General features: G+C 45.2%; 1 protein-coding gene across 8 annotated transcripts in view; it reads right to left on the bottom strand.

Annotated features, from left to right (window-relative positions):
• ZNF827 (zinc finger protein 827) overlaps positions 1-24,007 on the bottom strand; it is a 170,268-nt gene that overhangs the window by 4,180 nt on the left and 142,081 nt on the right. For 2 of the 8 annotated variants that reach the window (XM_029940440.1, XM_029940470.1), the window contains exons 9-14: positions 16,377-16,514; positions 14,782-14,953; positions 13,321-13,487; positions 4,239-4,430; positions 3,473-3,650; positions 1,490-1,501 (exon numbers count right to left, since the gene is read on the bottom strand). In XM_029940440.1, the coding sequence (XP_029796300.1) occupies positions 1,490-1,501; positions 3,473-3,650; positions 4,239-4,430; positions 13,321-13,487; positions 14,782-14,953; positions 16,377-16,514 (859 nt within the window). Of the gene's footprint in view, positions 1-1,468; positions 1,502-1,784; positions 1,852-3,472; positions 3,651-4,238; positions 4,431-13,320; positions 13,488-14,781; positions 14,954-16,376; positions 16,515-24,007 lie in introns of all 8 variants that reach the window. The other 6 variants (XR_003908971.1, XM_029940451.1, XM_029940478.1 and 3 more) reach the window with 6 other exon arrangements.

Below are 24,007 nucleotides of genomic sequence, written 5' to 3'. Positions count from 1 at the left end.
GGGGGGGGGGGGGAAGCAACGAAAGGGGTAGGTTCAACCGAACAGGTTCTGCTGAGGCCCCGCCTCTACCCTCCTCGCCCAGCCTCCCCTCCCGCCCCCCTCCAAACTCTGAAGCCCTGGCCTGCCCCTGCCCAGCCCAGCCCTGTCGCCTCTCCGGGGTTAAGATGACCCGCTTGGCTCTCTCTGCTGACAGAGCCGGCCCCGCTAAGGAGCCGCTCTGGCAGGGCACGCTCGGCCTACTGTGGGTCTCCTGGCTGGACCGGTGAGCACCAGCCCGCAGGAAGGGGAGCAGAAGAAGTGCGAGGAGTAATAAATAAGCGGGTGCTCCCCTCCTTCCTCCCCACCCGTCCCCTGGGAGCCCTCCCCACCTCCCACCAGACATAGCAGAGGTCTAAACCTCATGACCTCCCCTCGAGATGGGAGCAACACAAAGAATCGACTTTTCATGCACCACACCAAGCACACGCAGAAAGGCTAAGAGTTTTGAAGAACAGCTTATAGGGGAGAGCTACCTCCAGCAAACAGAAAGTCGTAGGGGTCAGAATCGTGCTTATTAAAAGGGTTGTTAGGACGAGAAGGCCTGTGTGTGTCTCTCTGTGTGAGTGTGTGTGTATACATCTGTACTCCTAAGTTCTGTCTCCTACAGCCCTGGTTCTCCATTAGGGAAGGCAGATGAGGACCAGGATGGGGCCCGGGAGAGGGAGGCCCACCCACCAGCCCATTGCTAATGAGGGATAAGGACGGAGGGAGGCGACTGTTCTCTGGAGTTCGAAGACATTATTAGAACATTATTACATCATGGAAATAATAGTAATCCAACTGGATCATAAATTCTCAGTGGGCAGGACCATATCTGACATTTCTTCTGCGTTCTCTGCAGTGCTCGGTAAGGTGCTCAGCACACGGTAGGCACCGGGTCATTACTGGACTGGTCTCTACACATAATTTTGGCAGATTCTGGTCCCAGCTCTGTCACCTTATCGGGCTATGGCTGGATGTGCCCTGGGACCAAGCCTGGGTCTCTCCGTGTCTCGGTTTCTCCATCCTAGACAGTGAGGCTATGCCAACCCCAAGCCTCCTGGCTGTCCAGAGGGGCTAGGAGGAGCAGTGGGGGCATGTTTACAAATTCTGCTGAGCTTCTCTTTCGGAAGCTGCAAGGCTCAAGTCGGTAGCTGATATGATAGCTGTAGCGTGTTTGCTCTCTTTACAAAAAGAATGCAAATGCAAAAGTGGTTGCCTCAGCTGTGGCTTGGCACCCGCGGGGCAGGGCCCAGGCGTGATCTGTCCCCTGAGGGTTTGGAGAGGTGGTCAGCAGAGCCCAACACAAGTGCACCGTGCACTGCTCCTCAGCGCCAAGCTCGCCGTTAGCCTTTGAACCTCAGCTCACAGAAGAGTGCACACGAGAGAAATATAAAGCCCATTCCCAGGTCAGGTGCACACACAACCCCTACGCCAAGCTGGGCCTTACCTAGAGGAGTCTGAAACTCACCACTGTCCTGAGCTACGGCAAAAGAAAAATAATAGTATAATCTTATTTGATCTGCATTATGAACAGGATATAGAGTACAAGCAGTTCCATCACAGAAAAGCAACTTAGACATCAGCAGTCTGTTTCATTTTAAGGACATTTCTGTGACCCACGGCTCAATCTTTCTTTCGCTGCTCAGGCAAAAGTGCTAAGGGTTTTCCGTGCTCCCGTTATTTATCGTAAAGACACTCTCTCAGGCAAATTAATTCTCTGATATGGCAAAGGGAAAACAAAACAAAACAAAACAAAGACTCACTGTATAGCCAGAAGGCATTATCAATTTTTTCAAAGTATTCTTCTACTTGGTCATCCTAGAACATAAACTATTACACAGGGGACCGTTAGCACCACACCGGAAGTGTCTGTACTGGCAAAAGCATCAGCATTCACTGTGCATTCTCCCCAATGGGTCGGAGGCTCGGGACTCTGTAGGTTCCCAAGGAAAAGCTACTGACAAAGCCACAACTGGCAGGGGCCGAAGAGTTAATGGGTGTGACTGGGCTACTGGGAAGGGCAATGAGTGCTAGTCCAAACCATGGAAATACATGGCTTTTTTTTTTTTTTTTAAATAAGTATTTAGAAAGGGACAGTGGGAACAAACCAAATCAAATTCCCAAATAAGCTCTTGCTGGGCCTTTCCCATTTACTGGTCATCTTGAATTATAATCTCCCCTCCCCCATCCCTGTAAACATCCCCTCCCCCTCCCACTTAAGTGCCCCAAGAGTGGAACAAAATTGAATTGGACAGTAGGTACTGCTCCCTGACTCCTCTGTTTCGGAGAGTGTTTGAGGAGGGTGCCTCTGACCAGGCAGGAGCTTGGAGGGGTCAACCCTGCATTGCTCCCAACACTGGACCCCCAGGTCAACCCCCAGGGTCCTTTTGGGTCTCTCCATCCCTCACCCATTCAGGCGAGTCATGCCATCTCTCTGGCAATTTGTGAGTTTCAAAGATAAAAATGGTTAAAACAAGAGGTTCTTTTTTTTCTTGTGTCAAGTAAAATATAAGTTTTCATTGTGTTAATTACATGGTTGTTTCAGCTGAACATGAATAATTATGCCTTGAAACTTGTGTATCTTTCTGTATTCAACAACATATGCTTCTTTCTCTACTAGGTCACGAGTGCCTTGTGAACAGGGGCTGAACTCGGAATCACTGGGAAGATTAAATTCCGGTAGTGCTAGGACATACACTTCCTGAGGGTGGAAATCACATGTTATTCCTTCTTTGCCCTTCAGCACCTATTATCAAGCCAGACACACCGTGCTTTTGATAATAACTGATGGTTCACACTTCAGACCAGAGGGCTTCTTGCAAATATTGGTTAATGATGAGGCTTGTTGTCTAGGTCTTTGGGGACCTGTGAATAACGTGTGACTGGAAATGTCAGATCTCATGAAGGCTAGCCAGGGAGATCCCAATCCCAGTTCCTGGGAAGGCATAAGGCACGTCTGTAGGAACCCCCGAGGCACGTGATCTCTGCCTGGAAAACACTGCCTCCTGCCTGTTCGAAAAGGCAAGGATCCGATAGCTGGGGGTGGGGTGCAGATGGGGTGCTTATAATGCCTGTTGAAAAGATGTTTATGGCAAATCATCTAAAAACAGAAATAGTGAAGTGTTGTGACAGTGTAATAACTTACACTTGGGGACATGAACCCCCAAGTCCATAAAATCAAGTCTCAACGAAACTCAAGAAATGCACGATGAGTCTCCCCGCGCTTGCCAGGAATCCTGGGATACTGGTGAACTGGGTGCTCCTGCTGTGTCGGCTGGCCCCCCGGGGCAACACGTCTAATCCATATGCAGCTAAAGGTAGCTGACTAACTGGCCCCACGCCAAGCTCTCCCTCTCCATGACCCCCAAACCTTCAGGGAGGGGCTGGGGGAGGGATGGGGAAGGGTGTTAAATAACAACACAGTAAAAGGTTCTGTACTTGCTTTCCTTACTTGAGCCCACCGGTGGGGACAGTGTGGCATTTCTTATGCTCCAGCAGCTGTTCAGGTGTCTTCATGAACTTGTGGCACACGTCACACTCAAACATCCGGGTGATGAGGTGTATCTGCAGGTGGCGCTCAAACATGTTCTTCGTCTTGCAGACAAAGTTGCAAAAAACACATTCGAACCCTGAAAGGATGGGAGCTGGGTGTACGGGGGCACGTGGCACAGGGACCAGAGGGCAGGAGTGGGACAGACATCCCTGTTTCTCCCCTCCCCTTTCAGGCACCGTGCCCTGCATCTTGGTGGTAAAAGGAGTTGAACATACAGCTCCGGAATCAATGCCACACTAGCCATCCACCCCCTTATATTTGGGTGCAAATAAAGCTAAAAGAAATACATATTTTAGAGATAGCATTATACTGTTCACAGGTCTAATATCTGATTTCCAACATCACTCCCCTCAAGGGCTTTTTTGAAAAAAATTTTTAAACGTTTTTTTTTAAATTTATTATTTTTGAGAGACAGAGAGAGACAGCACGAGCAGGGAAGGGTCAGAGAGAGACGGAGATACAGAATCTGAAGCAGGCTCCAGGCCCTGAGCTGTCAGCACAGAGCCTGACACGGGGCTTGAATCCATGAACTGTGAGATCATGACCTAAGCCGAAGCCGGAGGCTTAACCGACTGAGCCACCCAGGTGACAAGGGCTTATTTGTAAGACTGGGTCATCCTCCCAGTGGGGACAACTGAGCAGCCATCCTTACCTCCTCCCTTACCTTTCTCTGGCTTTTCCTCACTGTTCAGTGAGGGCTGGCTCCCAGGCACAACAGAGATGACCAGCACGTTGTTTCCACTCTTGTTTTTCTGGGAGCTGTCTGAATCATCTTTGCTGTTGGCTGAATCACTCAAAGCTGAGAGGGAGGAGGAAGAGGGGCTATTTGATTCACTAGGGGTCTTCCTGTCTTCTCCTGAAAACACAAACAAACAAACAAACAAAAACCCCAAAGCCAGGTCTGTTATTTAAGAGATGAGAACCCTCAAACAACAGCAATTAAGGGTGTGAAGATTGGGCCTCATGGCTACATCATCATTAAGGGAACACAAGGTGAAGCTTCTAGAACTCTCCTAGTGCACCAACTGGGATCTCAGGTCCTTGTCATCGATGGTGATGACACTTGTGGTACTTGGAAACTCTGCCATGCGTTGAAAGCATGATTTCATTTTATCTTCTTAAAAATCAAAGTGAGGCACAACTGTTATCATCCCCATTTTACAGACGAGGGAAGGGAGGCACATTCAGGGCAACTTGGCCTAAGTCACATGCTAGGCAGTGGTGGAGCACAGATTTCAGGTGGCCCGACTCCAGTATCCATGCTCTCCATCAGTGCACTGGACTCCCCCTCAAAACCAGGAGTGAATCGGTTAGTGGGCCATTAAAATCCAGTGTCAGGAGACTAACGTTTCCATTCAAGGTAAAGTGTCTAGGACTGACTTTACCATTGCTACTGAAACAACTAAAACAAAACCAGACAAAATATATCAAACAATAGTTTTGTTTCAAACGATCGTTTTTACAGCATTTGGACACCAGGCACTGAAGAGTGATCCCTGAGAAACAGGAAAGAAAAGAGGGAGCCCACTTCCGGCCTCAAGAGATTTTACTTTCCAGACTGCCGTGCAAGGCCAGGGAACTGCCCATCAGATTCACTGAATAGAGGAGATAGCACTGAGGGTCTGGGAAAATCAACATGGCTAGACTTTGCAGGGCAGGGTCCATAGAGGGGAGGTCTTGCAGAGGGGACAGAGCAGCACCAAGGAAGGACTCAAAGACCTGCAGAGAGTCCCCCACAAGTATTCGGCAGAGTAGGGACCAATGCACCTGTGTGAGAAAACTACCCAAGGTAGGAGAGAAAAAAAGGCGTGTGAAAGGCTTAGAAAACAGTGGGTGCTGTTTCTACTAGCCAGATTAGAAAACCTCATAATTCCCAGGACAGTGCGTGGGAAACTGAGGAAGACTTCTTAGTAATGGGCAGTAATCACCCCTAGGTCAACTGCTGCTCCAGACCCACCCAACAAGTCACAAAAGCAAGATGCAAAAGAATTATAGTTTCCAAGTAATTAACTGCTAAATTAACTGCTTGACCCTAAAACAAAGGTCAAGAGTGTTTATAGGAATAGAAAATAATCAGTACCCAACAAGGTAAATCACAATGTCTGACTTCCAAATCAACATTAGCACGCATGCCAAGAAACAAGAAAACACAACCTAAAGTGGGGTAATCAATCAGTCAAAGCTGACCTAGAAGTGACACAGTTGTTAGAATTTGCAGGCAAAGACATAAGGACAGTCATGGTAACTATACACCAAATATTTAAAAAAGTTAAACAGAGATATGAAAGATATAAAAAAGATCCTAGATAAAAAATTCCTAGAGATGAAAATTACAATGTCTGAGGTGAAAATACACTGGATGGGGTTACCAGCAATTTATACATGGCAGAAGAAAAGATTAGTGAACCGTAAAGATGGTAGTAATAGAAATTATGTGCCATGAATTATGTGCATTTCATAAAAATGAAAAGACCATCAGCGAATTGTGGGATGCCTTCAGGCAGCTTAAGATAAGTTTAATTGGAATCCCTGATTGGGTGGAAAAGGCAGAAAAATTTGAAAAGGCAAAACTTTTCCAAATTTGAGGAAAACCATAAACCCGCAGATCCAAGAAGCAAAAAGAACCCTATGCGTAAGAAAGCTGGAGAAATCGGGGAACTGGGGTGGCTCAGTTGGTTAAGTGTCCGACTCCTGACTCTTGATTTCAGCTCAGGTCATGATTCCAGGGTTGTGGGTTTGTCCTGTGTTGGGCGCCTGCCTGGCTGCAGAGCCTGCTTGGGATTCACTCTGTCCCTTTCCCTCTCCCCTTCCTCCCATGTGTGTGCATCTTTATCTCTCTCTCTCTCTCTCTCTCTCTCAAAAAAAAAAAAGAAAGAAAGAAAGATGAAGAAATCTATGTCAAGGGCTATCATAATCCTATTGCTCAACTGGTGATAAAGAAAAAATCCTCCAGGCAGCCCGAGGTAGAAGGAGACATGATGTGCAGAGGAACAAAACTACGGATGACAGCAGACTTCTCGCTGGAAACAATGTAAGTGGGAAGGAGTGGGGCACCATCTTGAAGTGCTGGGAGGAACCGCTGTCAATCTGAAATCTTATACTTTGTGAGAATATATTTCAAAAATGAAACTTCCTTCCCAAAAGCAGAAAGAATTCATCACCAGTGGACAAGAATTACAAAAAATGTTAAATAAAATTCTTCAGGCAGAAGGAAAATGACACCAAATGTAAAAATGGACCTACACAAAGGAATGAGGAGCTTGGGAAATGGCAACTACATGGGTAAATACGTGAGTGTTTCTTATTTAAATGGCTTTAAAAGATGATAGAGTCATTCTGTTAAAAATAATAACATAATACAGGATTTATAACATATATGAGTAAATGTTTGACAGCAATAGCATAAAGGCTATGAGAGGGGACAGAGAAGTACGTTATTGTGAGGCTCTTACACTACACACGAAACAGTTTATCCCTCGAACATGTACTGTAATAAATCAACAATGTACATTATAAACCCCCAAATAACTGGAGGACTCGACACTGTTCATGGTTTAGAAGACTTGATATTGTTAAGATGTCAATTCTCCCCCCAAAAATCAAAGCAACCCCATCATTTTAGGCTAAGGTAGGTAATATTGGGAGACTGTGCTTCCGTTCCTTCTAAATCAGTCAATTAGGTAATCTAGTGATCATAAACTCCAGAAATGAACTTTATTAGGAGATTTAAAAATAAGTCATATATTGTATATAGGCATAAAAAGTCCAGAAATAAATAATGGTGTAATGGTGGTTATAGCTAGTGTGTGAAATTATTAGTGTTATGTTTATTTTCTTTTATTTGGTTTTCAAAATTTTCTAGAATGCCAAAAATTACTTGTCCAATTAAAAACAGGTTTTAAAAAGAGGAAGGAAAAAATATTTTCTGTCCTACAGTGTTTCCAAGTCTTGATCCTGGCAGAAATGTACTTATGTCCAGGGAAGACACCTCTCATGCCACTTTAGAACTTTAAAAAAGTCTTGTTCCTGGCAGAACTGAACTTGACTCCTGGACAAACACGATGTGACCTCATTCACTGACCCCCAAGGAGGGATGGAATATGCCTCGAAAGTGTAGACCTCCTTTGGTACAAGGAAGGTATGTGAAAGCCAGCACCATCATTGGCGGTCTCTTATCTAAATATGTGACCTAGGTTTATTCACATTTTGTAGACAAACAATATTTTCAGTGGGGGCCCTAAGTCTATTGCTTCAACAAATCCATCCTCTAAGATGGGTCTCATCCACAGAATATTGCAAGTGATTATTTCAAATTAGGTTTTAGAATGAAAACATATGATTTTAATTACCATCTTTAACAGCAGCTTAAAGTACCTTCTGGCTTAAGACAGTGGGGAGAGCTGCCTAATTAATCACCGTGTAAATAACACAGGTATCATGACAGCCACTCTGCGATTCGGCATGGGGAAACAGCCCAGCCCGCTCAACTTGTGATCCCTACCCCACACCGCTTCCTCTGCTCTCAGTCCTCATCTCCCTTTGCTCTGTCTGTAGGCAGTGAGCCAGGGTACCCTTGTCAACTCAGTCCATGGCTTGCTGTGATCTGAGGGGTCATTTACTTTCAGCAGCAGAAAGATCTTTTTTATTTTGCGAGAGAGAGAGAGAGAGAGAGAGAGAGCGAGCGAGAGAGAGAGAGCGAGAGAGAGAGAGCGTGAGCATGAGCAGGGGAGGGGCAGAGACAGAAAGGAAGAAAGAATCCTAAGCAGGCTCCATGCTGTCAGTGCAGAACCCAATGTGGGGCTGAATCTCATGAGCTGTGAGATCATGACCTGAGCTGAAATCAAGAGTTGGATGCTTAACTCACAGAGCCACCTGGGTGCCCCCTTGGGTGCACCCCCCATTCAGAGCACAAAGATTGTTGGTGAAGGATTCTGTGCATGGGCAATGCAACCTCATACATGAGGACAGCCAGCTAAAGAGAACTTAAAATAAAACACCTCAGTATTTCTGGGGCACCGGGGTGGCTCAGTCATTAAGCATCTGACTTCAGCTCAGGTCATGATCTCATGGTTTGTGGGTTCCAGCCCCATGTCAGGCTCTGTGCTAACAGCTTGGAGCCTTGCCTGCTTTATATTCTGTGTCTTCCTCTCTCTCTGCCCCTTCCCTGCTCACTCTCTGTCTCTCAAAAATGAATAAACATTAAAAATTTTGTCTTAAACAAAATTTTTAAAAAAACCTCAATATTTCATAATCTAAAATGACACAAAATGATAAACTGAGACCATAAGAATTACCAATTGTCTTGCTGCCTCAATATAAACACCATTTTTGATGTACTTTTTTTTTTTTAGAAGTAAGCATATCTATTTTAAAATTGTTGCTGTTGATTGCATAGTAGTTAAGAATAAGGACTTTAGATCCAGAATACCTGAGTTTGAATGACACCGGTCCCACTGAATAGCTGAATGACTTAAGACAAGTTATTTAACTTAGTGCCTCAATGATCTCATCTTAAAAATGGGGATCATATCGGCAGCCTCATATGTGTGTTTTGAGGGTTAAATAGGTTTTTATATATAAAGCATTAAGAACAATGCCTGGCTCATTGCAAGCATTACAGAAAAATGTATTATTATCATCATAATAAAATATAATATATAATATTTATAAGTAATCCTAACAGTAATAATTAACACTTTGTATTTTTCCATGCTGCTTTATATACCTGGCATATAGTTGGCTCTCAAAAAGTTTATGAAAATAGGGGCGCCTGGGTGGCTTAGTTGGTTAAGCGTCCAACTTCGGCTCAGGTCATGATCTCACGGTTCATGGGTTCGAGCTCCGCGTTGGGCTCTGTGCTGACAGCTAGCTCAGAGCCTGAAGACTGTCTTCACATTCTGTGCCTCCCTCTCTCTGTGACCCTCCCCTGTTCATGCTGTCCCTCTCTCTCTCAAAAATAAATAAAAACATTTAAAAATTTATGAAAATAATTATGATGAATTAACGGTTTTAAATGGGAGTATTATACCCTTGGAGTAGACCTATCCTATGTTACTTAAATATTTCTTTAAAATTAAATTTTAAGTGAAAATTAATGTTCCACTGGTTGATTTTTCCCCCCTATAGATAGACTCCCAGAAGAAGGATTACTGAATTGCAGCATTTTCAAACTCTTGGTCTACACTACCTAAATAGTTTTGAAAAGTTCCCCCACTCTGTAGGGTCATGGCCGTAAGAATATCGGCAGCCTCTGGCCATCGTGGGTGATGCTGTAAAACACGCTCCTCTCATGTGATAGGTGAAACATCAGCCACTCCTGAGTTTTAACTGATGGCTACTGGGGCGCCTGGGTGGCTTAGTCGGTTGAGCGTCCAGCTTCGGCTCAGGTCATGATCTCATGGATGGTGGGTTTGAGCCCCACATCGGGCTCTGTGCTGACAGCTAGCTCAGCCTGGAGCCTGCTCCAGATTCTATATCTCCCTCTCTCTCTCTAACTCTCTTCTGCTCGCACTGTCTCTGTCTCTCAAAAATAAATAAAAAAACATAAAATTAACTGATGGCTAGTGAGGTTCCTTATGTTGAGTGGCTAGCCTTTATTTTTTATTATGTATGGACTGTTTATGTCCTTTGTAAATTCTTCACTTAGAGACCTAAAGTGTTTCTTACCAGTTTATATGAATTCTCTGTGTAGTAAATAAATTAGCCTCTGTCATTTTTACAAACACATTTTTCAGACTGGTTTTTGGGTTTTGTTTCCCATCTTTTCTTTGGCAAATAGAAGAAGATATTTTTATGTGTCAAATCTCTTGATTCTCTTCCTTTGCCATTTCTTGTATCACTTAAGCTTTCACAAATCCTTCTCACTCTGGAAGTTTGATAAACATTCTATTTCCTTCAAGCTTTTCTAGGGCTGATTTGTTAAGGGGGATTGTGTAAGTCATCTGGTATTTATTTTGGTGTCGTTGTGAGAGTAAAGTATGGATGGTGGTATTTTCCAAAGAGCTACTCAGATTCCTCAATGCTGTTACTGCAACATTTAAAAACTGCAGCAAAATTTGCATTAACGAAATCAGAAGCAATCCGAGGGAATATTTTTCCCTTGCAGAGATCACAACTTCACTTCCGTAACAAGAAAGCATTGTGGATTTCCCAGCATACTGAAATAAAAGGTGCCATTCATATGACAGGTAAATCAAATCAGAGAACAACGTCCACAAAATTAGAGTCTTATGCCTGTTGGACATCTCCTACATACTCAAAAACTCAAGGAATGGATGAAGGCCCAGAGAATTTGAATGAGTTCCTACATTTGCAGTGCTATTTATGGTAACATAGGGTCTAGAACCAGGGTCTAGAATTCAAAATGTGTTTTCCTCCATCCCAAGTAACTTCTTCCACATGGGTTATATGCGTAAGTCAGTAGATTCTCAGGGTTTGGTAAGAGGCATGTTTAGATAATTTTCTTGCTTAGCACACACAAATGTGTGTCAATGTGCTTGGGCACATATATTCATTCACCAGATGGATGTTTACTCTTCACTTCCACTGTGCAGGCACTGGTCTAGGTGCTTGAGAGACAGAAGCAACTTAGATAAGCTTCCGACTCTCAGGAATGTATAGTATAATATTATTACATAGCATATATACTGCTGTATATCATAACTTTGTAATTACACAGCTTATTAATTTGTAGCCTTAGATCGAGATATCACAGGTCAAATTCAAACACTTCAAATAGCAACTAGATGCAAGAAACCCTCACTGTGGAACCATTAGCTTATAAAAAGGGTCAGCAAATTATAGCCCTTTGGCCAAATCTAGTCTCTCGTTTTTGTAAATAAAGTTTTATTGGAACACTGTCAGGCCTGCTCATTTGTGTATCATCTTGGCTACTTTCAGATTTCAGTGGCAGAGCTGAATGTAGTGACAGAAACTGTATGGCCTGAAAGCCTAAAATATTCACTATTTGGTCCTTAAAAAAAAAGTTTCCTTGGCTAAAAAAAAAAACAAAACACAAAACCTATCAAATAGATTATAACCTTATTCCCTAGTAGCAGCAGTGTTAAAGCCTTCTATTATATTAAGAAAGCAACTTCTTTAATGCATTTCATTCTGGCTCTGTGCTAACAAACAAGAATATTCTTTCCAGGTAGACAAGGAGCCCTCCGACCTCAGAGGGAACAAGATCTCTCTGTTCCCTGTGGCAGTGAGTGTGTTTGCATTGGTTACCTGTGAATGTCAAGTTTCCATCAATGACAATTAAGTGATTCTAAATCCAATGGCTTTCCGCCATTATGGTTTCTATGGTTTCCTTGAGGTGGGGTGGTGGCAGAGGGGCTGTGGCCTGGGGAGGGAGAAGGAAGGTTCTGGACTGGGTTTAGGCATATTTGGGGTGGACAGGGTTAGAAGAATGAGAGAGTAACAGAAAACAAGGGAAAAAGACATCTGAAAAGCCAGTGGAAATCGGAGAGGTCAGCCTTTCCCTCCACTAGCAATCCAGAAATGCTGAACTTAATTTGTCTTTGACGTGGGCTTCCCAGCTCACCTGCTGCCCACGGTGCTAATGTGGGTATAGTCAGACAACCAACTGTAAGAACGGCACCTTCCCACCTGGCATAATGGCTCTCTGCAGACCTCCACGTCATGGCTGCTCAACTTAGAATAAATGCAAGCTTTTATTGCTGTTGGCACCATGGAGCCAAAGCGGCCGGTAAAGCACAGAGAGATCCTTCTCGGCGGAGCACGTCATCAGCACAACTGTCAGGGAACTTCCCCTTCTCAAATCCTTCAAGTGTCAACAATGTGAGGGGCTGACCCGATACCCAGGGCTGGCAGTTAGCAACATCAGCTCGTGATTTGTAAGCACCACAAAATGCGGGAGGCGGGGGGTGGGGGGTGGGGCGCACTCTTCCTCATTCTCACTTAATGACTCCAGGCTGGTGTCATTTGTAACCATCACTTGTGAGAGGATAATTGCATGGTGAATTCAAAATGTTAACATCATTAAGAATGGCAAGAGCCCTGGCAAAGACTTGGCCACGGCCTGGAGAGCAATCAGGTTGTTTTGGGGGAATCGGGTTGCCCGCCCCTCACCCCCCACCCCACCCCAAGCAGGCCTGACATGAGTCATTATGGAGCGTCAGGGCCGCAGGTTCACGGGAGAGGAGCACAGCCTGTAAAAGTATGTGTGCGCAGTGTCCTGGCACAGAGAAATACAAGGTTCAAACCTCTACCGAGTGTGGCTCGGGCAACAGCAGTGATTCGGAGAACGGGCTAGCATGGAAACTGCTCTGGCCCGAGCTTCGGCAGTCATTCCTAGTTGCTGACTACGGACAGAATGCCTCACCTCTGCGAAGCCTCAGTTTCCCCACCTGTCTTGCATGCGAACAGTAGCATCGGCCTCAGACGCCTCAGAGGCCTGCATGAGATCCAGCACGTGAAGACACAGGGGAGGGGCCTGCTGGCTGCTACCTAGGACGACGACACCCAGGGTGAGGACAAACCAAGGGTGCAGCACCTCACAACTGCAGCTCAATTTGTGGGTCTTTCAGACCAGCGAGGCACAAGCCGTGCCAGGCAATGGCATGGTGGCTGCCCGGAAAGGTGGCTCCGCGACCCTGGGCAAGTCCTCTCTCCTGAGGAAGGCCGCGTCAGGGCCACATGGTGATGAGGATGCTTTTGCCAGGCAGGTACACGTGCTGGCAGGTTGGGGGACGGAGGAGAGAAGGACCGATGGCGATGGTCACCTGTGTGCTTGGTGCCAATGTGAGCCTTTATCTCTGCTTCCTCCATGGTGACAAAGTCACAGGCGGTGCAGCAGATGGAAAACATCCATTGTTCCTTGTCCACGTGGAGTGACATGTGGCTGACAAACTGGACATTGAGCTCGGTCTCAAATCCACACACGTGACAGCTGTATGAGGGGACGAAAGAAAAGAAGGGGAGAGAGGAGAGTGATACCTTGTGGTACACTCAGAAAACTGGGCTTTGACACATGCTTTTCCTCCCACCAGAAGGTTCTGCATTAGAAAATTCTTCTGTTTTGGTCGCCTAGGTGGCCCAGTCGGTTCAGTGTCCGACTTTGCCTCAGTTGATGATCTCACAGTTCATTCATTAAAGCCTGGTGTCGGCTCAGTGCTGACAGCTCAGAGCCTGAAGCCTGCTTCAGATTCTGTGTCTCCCTCTCTCTCTGCTCCTCCGTCACTCACGCTCGGTCTCTCTCTCTCTCAAAAATAAATAAACATTACAAAAAAGAAAATTCTTCTGCTTTCTGGGATGTTTTGGAAGTGGTCACCGTGCCAAATGGATTAAGTGCCAGTGTAATGTAACAATCCCATACATGCTATAATGATGTTGAATAATCATACAGTTAATTAAAAATTACAGGTTCCAGATGCCGCACATCACCTTACTGACTCCTCAGGGCAGAGAGATGCGGTGCAGCCTTGCCAAGAGAGTGCCGATACACTGATAAATAAATCCAGAGCACCCTGCATACCCAGCGAGCCTCTCTCTGGCTCTGGAAACCTCCCATGTAGGAAGAAAGGCGCATGCAAGTCACCAGATTGCATTATAAGCAGGACAATTGCTATGACAATTGCTGATAGAAGTCACCGTCCATGGAGATATTTTGTGCAAAAGCAAGTGTTCACCCATCTGTATGGCCTACCTCTTGGGCATGATTCTGAGACTTGGGATTTCACTGCAATCAAACCAAATATTGATTCATGGTCAAATATGGAAGGGAAGCCTACAGTTCCAGGTACTGAAGACAATACAACCAGGGGAAAATATGCAATGCTTTCAGGGTTCTTTCCTCAGAGCTCTCGGATTTATTTTTCATGGTGTTTTTCTCCTTAGGACAATTCTCAGAAAGTAGCAAGGTGCTCAGTTACAAAGGTTGGAAGCTTTCCAGCTGCACAAATCGAGAAGCTAATGATCCCCGGAGCCCTGTCACTCCCTGGGGCTCCACCCCAGAGAGCCACCTCCAAGACCATTTCCCTTTCAATTAATTCTACCAGGGCCATCCAAGCCAAGAGAGGAGTCAGCGCGGCTGCTGGGTCCAGTCTGAGCAAAGCAAGTATTAAAACGAAGGTTAGCGCGATGACTGAGAAGAGGCACCTCACCACATGTGCCCCAGCACCGGGGCAGGGAATGTTCTAGAAAGCTGGGGAAGGCTGGGACAGCGGGTTCTGCTCGCAGCTCACCTGTAATAATAAGGGTGCTTCTTCCCATCACTGCCTTCAGAGGTGACGGCGCTGACAATGTCCTCAGTGTCTGTACTCACCAGCTTCACTGAATGCACAGTCAGGTGCTGGTTCAGGTTTGCGCGGCACTTAGCAGCATAGGGGCACAAGTGGCATTTGTATTTTCTTTCCTCTGGGGAGAAGCAACAGGGGAAAAAACCCAAATGGCTCTCAAAAATGAAAACCCAACACCTTGCAACAGGCCACTGAGAGCTGTCATGGCAAGGAAGGTTTAAGTCTCGTTTCAAATGGGGACAAAGGGAACGCCTTAGAATTATAAATATCCCGAAGTCTTCATCCCAGAGGCCACTGCTGTATCAGTACTGAGACAGAAGAAAGTCCCAGGCACCCAGACCATCTGCTTTTTCCTAGACACCCACAGGTCCCGCTTCCTGATCAGGGGAGTCCCACAGGAGCTAAAGAACATGTGTGTGTGCGCGCACCTCCCATGTGTCAGCCGAGGGTGGGGGGTGCTTTGCTGGGGATACGGGCGTGGGACAGTCTCCTGGGACTGGGGTGAGAGAAGCCCCATCATTTCCCCTAAGCTCCAGGCCTGGGTCAGCCACGAAATAAAAAACTCATGAAATTAAAAGTGGAAAAAAATGACTCATGTGAAATAATATGATGGGAGATGTTCATTTTACATAAATAGAATTAAAAGTTGCCATTAATTTCTTAATGAAAATCCCCTCCCAAAACTGACAAGGTTTCAGGATTCCCGAGCTGCATTCTGAATTCATTCAATTAATCAAGCGAATTATAGTAAAAGGAGCAGTTTGCGTTCATTGTGCAGATACAGGGAATGGACGGCAGTGGGAAAAAGCAAAGAGCTACTTCATCTTCCATCCTTACTTCGTACTTTGTCTCACTAGGCCTGCCTTTAAAAATTACCTGTCTTACCCCACTTCAGAGCAAAGAATGAGGAAAAACGTTTTTCTCCAACCAGATGTAAGCCATCATCTGCAGATGGTGCCCTATATCTGTTGTGCTGGTGGCCCAGGGCTTGGCAGGGCTAGAGGCTGGACCGATAAGGTACAGTCCTTTCTGGGGGAGAAGGAACTTATTCTTGCTGAATTGATTATGTTACTATTTATTCCTCCTTTGTCCTCTCTTAATTTGGTTGCTGTACCTTTTGCAACATGCAGAACCAACCACATTTCTCTACTATTATGTAAAGATGAAGAAAGCAACTGTTCCTCCACACGCTACTCTGTCCCCTAATGCTCCCACTTCCTTCAATAATATGGAGCCAGTAACATGGGGGGCAGCCCCCATCACCTGCACCCTCAGGATGAGAGCAACACATTTCTCAGAATTCAGGAATCTTACCTGGATAAACCTGCAGGTGTATCTTTTTTCATCAAGCCTACTTTCAATGCAACTAAAAACCCTTTCCAGGACCTTTTTTGAATGTGCCAGCTAACAGGGTTTGGAGGGTCAGGATAGGAACATTTCCACCACTTCCTGTTAGAACTGTCTTAGACCAAGTCAGCTTCTTGGCAGTAGACAGGCTGGTGATCCAGAGTGCAGATGGCGCAGGAGGGGTCCTGACTCACCTGTGTGCAGCGAGAGGTGTCGGGACAATGTCTGCTGTCTGCCAAACACTTTCCCACACACGTCACAGGGGAAGAGCTGGTCATTGAACTTCCAGGATGGCAATCCGTTTCCTGCCTCTAGTACTATCTTTTCTGTTTCTGGGCCAAAAGAGCAAAGCATCATGAGAGATAGACAAGGCATCGTGAACAAATTGCATTTTAGTCAATATCCATCAGGACGTTAGCAGAGGATTCCTTCTGAACGTGGCTAGTAACCGCCGAGAAGTCCCAGCTAACCGCTGGTCTTCATGCTCACTTCCTGTTTCTAAGAAGGCTGTTCTGCAAAGCTGTAGTGGCTTCTAGTCAAGTCTCCAGTGTTTTCCCTCTCTATCACTAAAGGTCAGCCAACCAGACCTTCCAGTGGGCTGAGAGCATGGTTTAGCACTATTCCCAGTATACAGTTGGTACTCAATATTCACTGAGTGACTAGCTGAGTTGTATGTTAGAACTCCAGACATGTACACTCTTGCCACAAGACAGTAAGCAAAGAATCTCAGATGCTTTTTAATTTTTTAATGTTTGTTTATTTTTGAGAGAGACAGAGACAAAGACAGAGAGAGAGAGAGAGACAACATGAGTGGGGGAGGGGCAGAGAGAGACAGAGACACAGAATCTGAAGCAGGCTCCAGGCTCTGAGCTGTCAGCACAGAGCCTGACACGGGGCTTGAACTCACAAACTGTGAGATCATGACCTGAGCTCAAGTCAGATGCTTAACCAACTGAGCCACCGAGGCGCCCCATAAAGAATCTCAGATCCTGATGTGAAAACAAATGGTTGGATCCCTTGAAAGGACATACACGTTCACTGCCTTTTATGAAGACAAGTTTTGCCCCGTGTTCTGGGTTGTGCAAAATCCTTCATGAGGAACTTAATGTTTCACAGGCTCAGTGATGACAATTGTATATTATTTGCTGGGATGTGAATGTTGGGATTCTAGGGCCCAAGGTGACGGTATTAGGAGGCAGCACCCCCGGGAGCAGACTGGGTCATAAGGGTGGAGTCTCAGGAATGGATTAGTGCTCTACTAACAAGAGACCCCAGAGAACTCTTCTTGCCCCTTTCGCCTTGTGAAGACTCAGTGAGAAGTGGGCAGTCTGGGCCCTTACTGACCATGCTGGTGCCTGATTTCAGACTCCTGGACTGTGGAAGTGTGAACAGTACACTTCTGTCGTTATTAGCCAGGCTGCCTGAGGGACTTTGTTGTAGCAGCCCGAGCTGCTCAGACACCACTCTGCACGAAATCCCTGAAGGCAGGAATGCACAAGTAGCATCTCCCCAAAGATCTCATCCTATTAGGAACAATGGTGAGAGCAACCAGTTAGCCGTACCTCCTTCACAGTCATGACCGAGATGTGTGGACACAGATAATCGTCTGGTCTTAGAAAGGTTTCACTTTCTCATCATCATCCCTAGGAGTGTCTGATTTTCTCACTCACATTTCCTCTCCCTGACTGTAACGGTTTGTACAAGCATTCCTTCTACAGTAATATAAGGAGCCAGGAGACAGAATATGAAAGAGTGAAGGGGACGTGTCGACAAAAATGCTTCTCTTAGGCCTCACTCTGAAGAACAAGACAATTTACGGAGTTGATATCTTGTCTACTACCTTAGTAAATTATTGTGAATCTTTTCAAGGCACACTGAGTATTACTTCATAGGACTGGATACAAGTGGTGATAATTAAATCGTGGACAGAACTTTTTCATAAGATCCATGCAGATGAAAATGCTCAGACCACCGGACAGACAGACACCAGAAGAAAGGACTTCATTTCACACAATTTGGTTAAAACTGCTTCCCGAATACGGGCTTCCACCTGTATTTGGGTAAGTCAGCAGAATCAGTCTTCATTTGAACACAGCAGATTGGCCAGATAGTGGAATCTAAGGAAAAGAAAAAACAGGCACGAGTGTGTGTCTGGGGAAGGGTGGGGGAAGATGTGGGATCACAGTCAAGTTTGCTCTGAGGCACCTGCCAGCAATCCCAACACTGATAAGGCACATTTATTGATTTATCTGTGTTTGCTAAAACACAGTGCTTTGGGCCTCAGGAAGAACAGCTAGTCTTACTAAAGCAGGAAGGTGCGACTAAAACCCTCTGGGGGGGAAGGGGAGGAAGGGCGGATGCTGGCCACTGAGCTGTTGAGGACACAAGAGCCACTCCCAGGCAGTGGGCATTCCAGCCACAGGACGATGAGAGGGCTATTTCAGCGCTCCTTTTAAGTGTGTAATCAAAATGGTGCTTTGAAGTGGGGCAATAGTAATAATTATAAGAAGAGGTCAAGAGGGTACAGGGCCTTCTAATACATTCACAACAAGAATGAATTAATTGGGTCACATACCAAACAAGAAGATGCAATTAAAAATAAAGAAGTATGCTAATAATTCTTTCAAGTATTAGTCACACACTTGAGAAGCTGAGCATCATATGAAGTCCAATTTCCTCCACTGGCTTTAGAAAACTATTAAATCTATGAATACTTGCTGCAGCTAAGCAGAAAAAAACCACCCCGCAGTCACAGTGAAGCAGCCACAGCCGTCAGGAGCCCTCCGTTGTCCACCGTCGGGCAGCCACACCCCCGTGGGGTAGGATCACCCACTCTCCTCACGCTCTTGCTGTCTGCTTTTATCTTTATTTTAATTTAATTTTAAGATGTTAGTTGAAAGATAGTTTCTCCACAATGTTTTTTTAAAATGTTTATCTCTGAGAGAGAGAAGGAGACAGTGCGAGTAGGGGAGGGGCAGAGAAAGGAGACAGAATCCGAAGCAGGTCCAGGCTCTGAGATGAGCTGTCAGCACAGAGCCCCACGCAGGGCTTGAACGCAAGACCTGTGAGATCATGACCTGAGCCATCCAGGTGCTCCACTGCCGTCTGCATGTAGAACAGCCACCCATTTTCGCTTCACAGCAAGAACAAGGCAACCACAGGCCCCTTGAGGCTCGCCCAGGACACAACTTGGAGATCACAGCTGAGTGCGGCTGGGGAGTGGAGAGCAGTGCGAAGCGGAGCACTGTTTGGACACAAGAAGCACTACAGTAATGGGCCCGCTCCCCTCCTCACAGAACCGCAATGAGGCTGCAAGGGAGCTCAGCGATGCTGCGTTCTGTGCATAGCGTCACTCAATGTCACGTGAGAAACTGCAGAATCTCTTTTGATTCCTTCCTCCTTCCCTCCCTTTGCGCACATGCAGGCAGTCCCCAGAAACTGTCCATCTAGTTCTAGACTGAGATCTGAATGTGATGGGCACCTAGCAAGTGCCATGAAAATGTCCACGGTCTGCTTCTCTGCAGCACGAATGGCCCTCATTACCTCTGAGAGTGGCCAACTGCGGCCGCAGGCTCTCGAGGGGCATGCCAGATCAGCGTGGCACCCTCTGTCTCTTGTTCTTGATGACTGACCATTATCAAAAATATTTCAGAATAATTAAATTGTGAGCATACTGATAAAGAAATATTTATAAACCTGATATACAGGCCTCTATGTATTAGCAATCATGGCGGTAAGCCGACATTAGGGAAGCCACTGCGAGGACCATGGGTGAGCGTCGTGGTTCAGACTCCGACACCAGGCTTCGTTGCTGTCGTGAGACCCGAATGAATTGGCCAGACTGTCCTTGCGGTCATGGGCTACAGGCTTAAGAAAAAGATTTCACATTCTGATTTGTGTATGTGCATGGCCAAGACTGATATATTTTTATGAAAAGGGTTTCTATTACTTGATTAAAAATTTTTTTTTTGGAAACAAAGATCTCAAAGGTCTTTCTGGGACCACACTGCCTGAACCCAGTGATCATCTCTCACCAGGACGGCTGCAAAATCTCTGTTCTACTGGTCCCCTCGCCGGGTCCAAAATGGTCTTTTGGAGGTACAAATCTGATCTGTCTTGTCCTGGACTGCAATGGCCCCTCCAGGCCAGACTCCTTCTTGTGCCCTCTGCAGAGCTTCCCAACCCTTGCGATCCTTCTCCAACCACTCCTCATCTTTGGCTCCCTGCGTCACCTCCAACCACCCAAGCACTCGGCAGAAGGAGCTACTTGACCTTTTGGAAAACTAACCAGTCTCCCCTTTTTTAAAACAAGTATCCTCTTTTTATTTTATTTTTGAGAGACAGAGAGAGATAGCATGAGCAGGGGAGGGTCAGAGAGAGGGGGAGACACAGAATATGAAGCAGGCTCCAAGCTCCGAGCTAGCCATAGCACAGAGCCCGATGTGGGGCTCGAACCCACAAACTGTGAGATCATGACCTGAGCTGAAGCCGAATGCTCAACTGACTGAGCCACCCAGGCGCCCCCTAACCAGTCCCTTTTAAGCCGTCGATGATTTTGAAGCAAGTGCACCTACACGAGAAGCTATTTCCCATCCCAGCCCTTCTTCTGCACAGCAGTCAGGCTCATTTCAATCTATTCAGATTTCATCTCCTTGGTAAGGTCTTCCCCAACTCCCCAGGCAGACTTAGTCATTTCCTCTTCTATGTCCCAAAGCACCTTTATGAATACTTTCATTGCACCACTTTACCTATTATATTATTTGTTTGCATATCTTCTATATTACATATATCTTTTTCACATAAAGCAGCCAGTGAGTCCAATATGCAGCAGCACTCAATAAACGCATTCTCATTCCCTGGTCTCCATTCTCTATGAGAATACGAGTCATTCAGGGGAAGGGTTTCTACATGATTTACTTCTGTATCTGCAGCATTAGCCGTGCCTGACACTTAGTGTATAGTATACATGTGTTGAATACATGGATGACTGAATGAATCTTTTTTTTTAAAGGAGAGTGCATGTGAGAGTGTGGGAGTACGTGCACTAAGCTGGTAAAGGACAGAGAGAGAGGCAGACGTGAGGCTTGATCTCACGCACTGAGCTGAAATCAAGAGTTGGACGCTTAACTGAGTGAGCTACTCAGATGCCCCTGAGGAATCTAAGTGAGGCAGGAAATAGACACTATTCTTATTTTGTAGTGGGAAAGACTGAGGCTTGGAGAGAGCTTTCGTTAATAAGGCTTATGGCCAATTCAGGGTGAAAATGAAGCTAGTTGCCTTTGAATATGTTTTGATTCAACCTAAGAACTGTGATTTAAGGATTTTATCAGTGGAGACATCTACACTTCTGAGCCATTCCCCCAAAGATTCTATATCCTTACTTCCTCCTAATAACAACAAACCAGAAGATTATTCTCTTCAAGATAAAGTTTCTGGCAGACAATGCTTATCAGTTAGCTCAAAACTCACTCTCCCTCCACTTTCCTTCTCCCCTGCCTATTTCACTATAGAGGGAGCTGGGGCAGCTACGTGTGAAAGTTTAGCCAATAAGGATGCCTTTGCTTTCCCCATCAAAGAGAAGAGGTTCTTGGTGTTGGTCCTCTTTTCTCTTTTTCTTGGCTTGATCACAGAAGAAATGCCTGGATCATGGCATCCATTTTGTGAATAAGAGGCATGAGGCTAAAATCCAACTGGCTAAGGATAGAGGAATGGAAACGTGGGAAAAGTCTGGTATCTTGATGGTATCTTCTAGAACTTGACTAGCAGCAACCACCCACCTATGGACTTCTTGTTTTGTGAAGAAAATAAGCCCTTGTTTGTTTTAGCCACTACCAGCTGGGTTTTCTATTACTTATGACATTCTTAACTGAAATCCCCTCCCGTGGTTCCTCTTGGTCTCAGTACTTTGAATGTTACACTCTGGCCTTTGACGAACATTGTCCTAAAGCTCCAGCACCCTGTGAAGAATTCATGTTCATTATCAGTTACAAGTGTACAGGCAGCTAATCACACTTCCACCTTAATTATCTTTCGTTTCTGCTAAATAACAAAACTTAAAGTTTCTTTTAGATGAGTAAGTAATTTTCTTGCTAAAAACTTTGTTATTGAAGCATAACATTTAACAGACAATTCCCTATAACTGTAACTACTTTTCAACTGTTCCATAGTCATGAAACAGTTTGGAATATAGGTATATTGAAAAAACTTTTGCTCTTCATTTTTATTCCCAGATCCCTTAGCATTTGTTTCATTATTTTAAGTAGCTATGAATAATGGTTTTCTTATTCTTTTATAACAAAACACTCATCTAATGAGATCTTTTTTAGCTACAGCCTCAGAGGATTGCATCTCTTACAAAGCATTTTATTTCTCTTCATAGTCTTAAGCCTGGATTCCTAGGATATCCATTCATTGTTTCCACAAATTCCTGCTACTCAGTATTATCAGATCTGATGCTACTTTTCCACCTGTAGTTTTTGTCCTGAATGTCATTTGGGACTTTCCCTGTTCCTTAAACAGGTTTTTGTTTTATATGAAGTAAATGTGTATATAGGAACAATCACCTTTATCCCCATAGTGCAGCTGGACAAACAGGACCTGAGTGAAAGAACAGTCACTATCTCAGCAGTCCCCATACAGGGCTCCCCATTTACGGTGACCTGTGGTCTCTCAATCATAATGAAGAGGCCTAATGGCCTTGGGACGGTATGCCAAACTGTGCCTCTTATCACCTAGTGATCCAAGGAGACAGGTTTCATTTCACACACAGGTCTTGAGAAGATGAACCCCATCAAGTGTTTCTCTAAAAATTTCCATGAAATAAATCCAGTTGGTAGAATCTGGGAGGGAACTTGACAGACCTCTAGAACACTAAGTCAAGTAGAAATCTCAGATGCCTTTGAATCCATCTTTCATTATGGGTAAGAAACCAAGGCTAGATTCCAGACCCTCTCCCACCCCAGGACCCCCCACAACGTGCACAGGGTTGAGTACCAGCATCACCATTTCCCCAGTAATGAAAGTCCATCTCGCCCCAGATCTCAGTTCAGGAGGAACCTTAAGCCTCTCCTTCTATGTTCTCTTATTTATAAAGAAACTGATGCCCAGAGAAATGGAGTAATTGCTCTCTGTAACCTGGTTCATGACTCTGGGAGAGCACAGTTCTCAGACCCAAGGTCCCACTGAAGCTCCTCCAAGCCTTATGGGATCAGTACCAAAGTCCACAACAAACAAGGAAGGGATTTTTCTTCTCCTCCTGTTCTTTGGCTCTGAGTTTAATATTCTTGGTTATAAGTGAACACATGCAGATATAGCAACAATTCACAGACACTAGGATTTCTATCCATTTTTCTTCTTGAAAGCAGCAGCCTAGAATATTTCCAGCCACAGAGAAGTTAGAAACTATAGTATGTCAAGCGTCAGAATAAAGAAGGAGCAAGAGGAAGATGAAATAGGAAAATCCTAAAAGTCAATCCCTTCTGAGGTGAACTGGTTGTTACTGAAGAAAATTCCCGTGGACATTTCATTGACACTTGGGGAGCATTTGGGGAAAAAACAAACAACCCCCACCTCCAAACCCCAAATCCAAAAAAACAAGCAGAGCAAAGGAGAGGAGCTGAGTTTGGCTTCTTTTCCATTTTAACACCACTTAACCCCCGACTGGCATTGGTGTGTTTTGCTGTGTGAGAAATCCCTGTATCTCCTGCCAAAACAATTGTCTCAAAGAACCATCTCTCAACCTGATTTTGGCAAGAGAAACGTGGAGAGGGAAGGCTTTATTTGGTTAAAGCCGTAAGCAAAAGATTGGCCAAAATGTGACCTCAAC

This window comes from Suricata suricatta, chromosome 1 (genome assembly GCF_006229205.1).
Source record: "Suricata suricatta isolate VVHF042 chromosome 1, meerkat_22Aug2017_6uvM2_HiC, whole genome shotgun sequence".
Classification (NCBI taxonomy): Eukaryota; Metazoa; Chordata; class Mammalia; order Carnivora; family Herpestidae; genus Suricata; species Suricata suricatta.
This window is presented reverse-complemented; position numbering and strand designations above follow the sequence as displayed.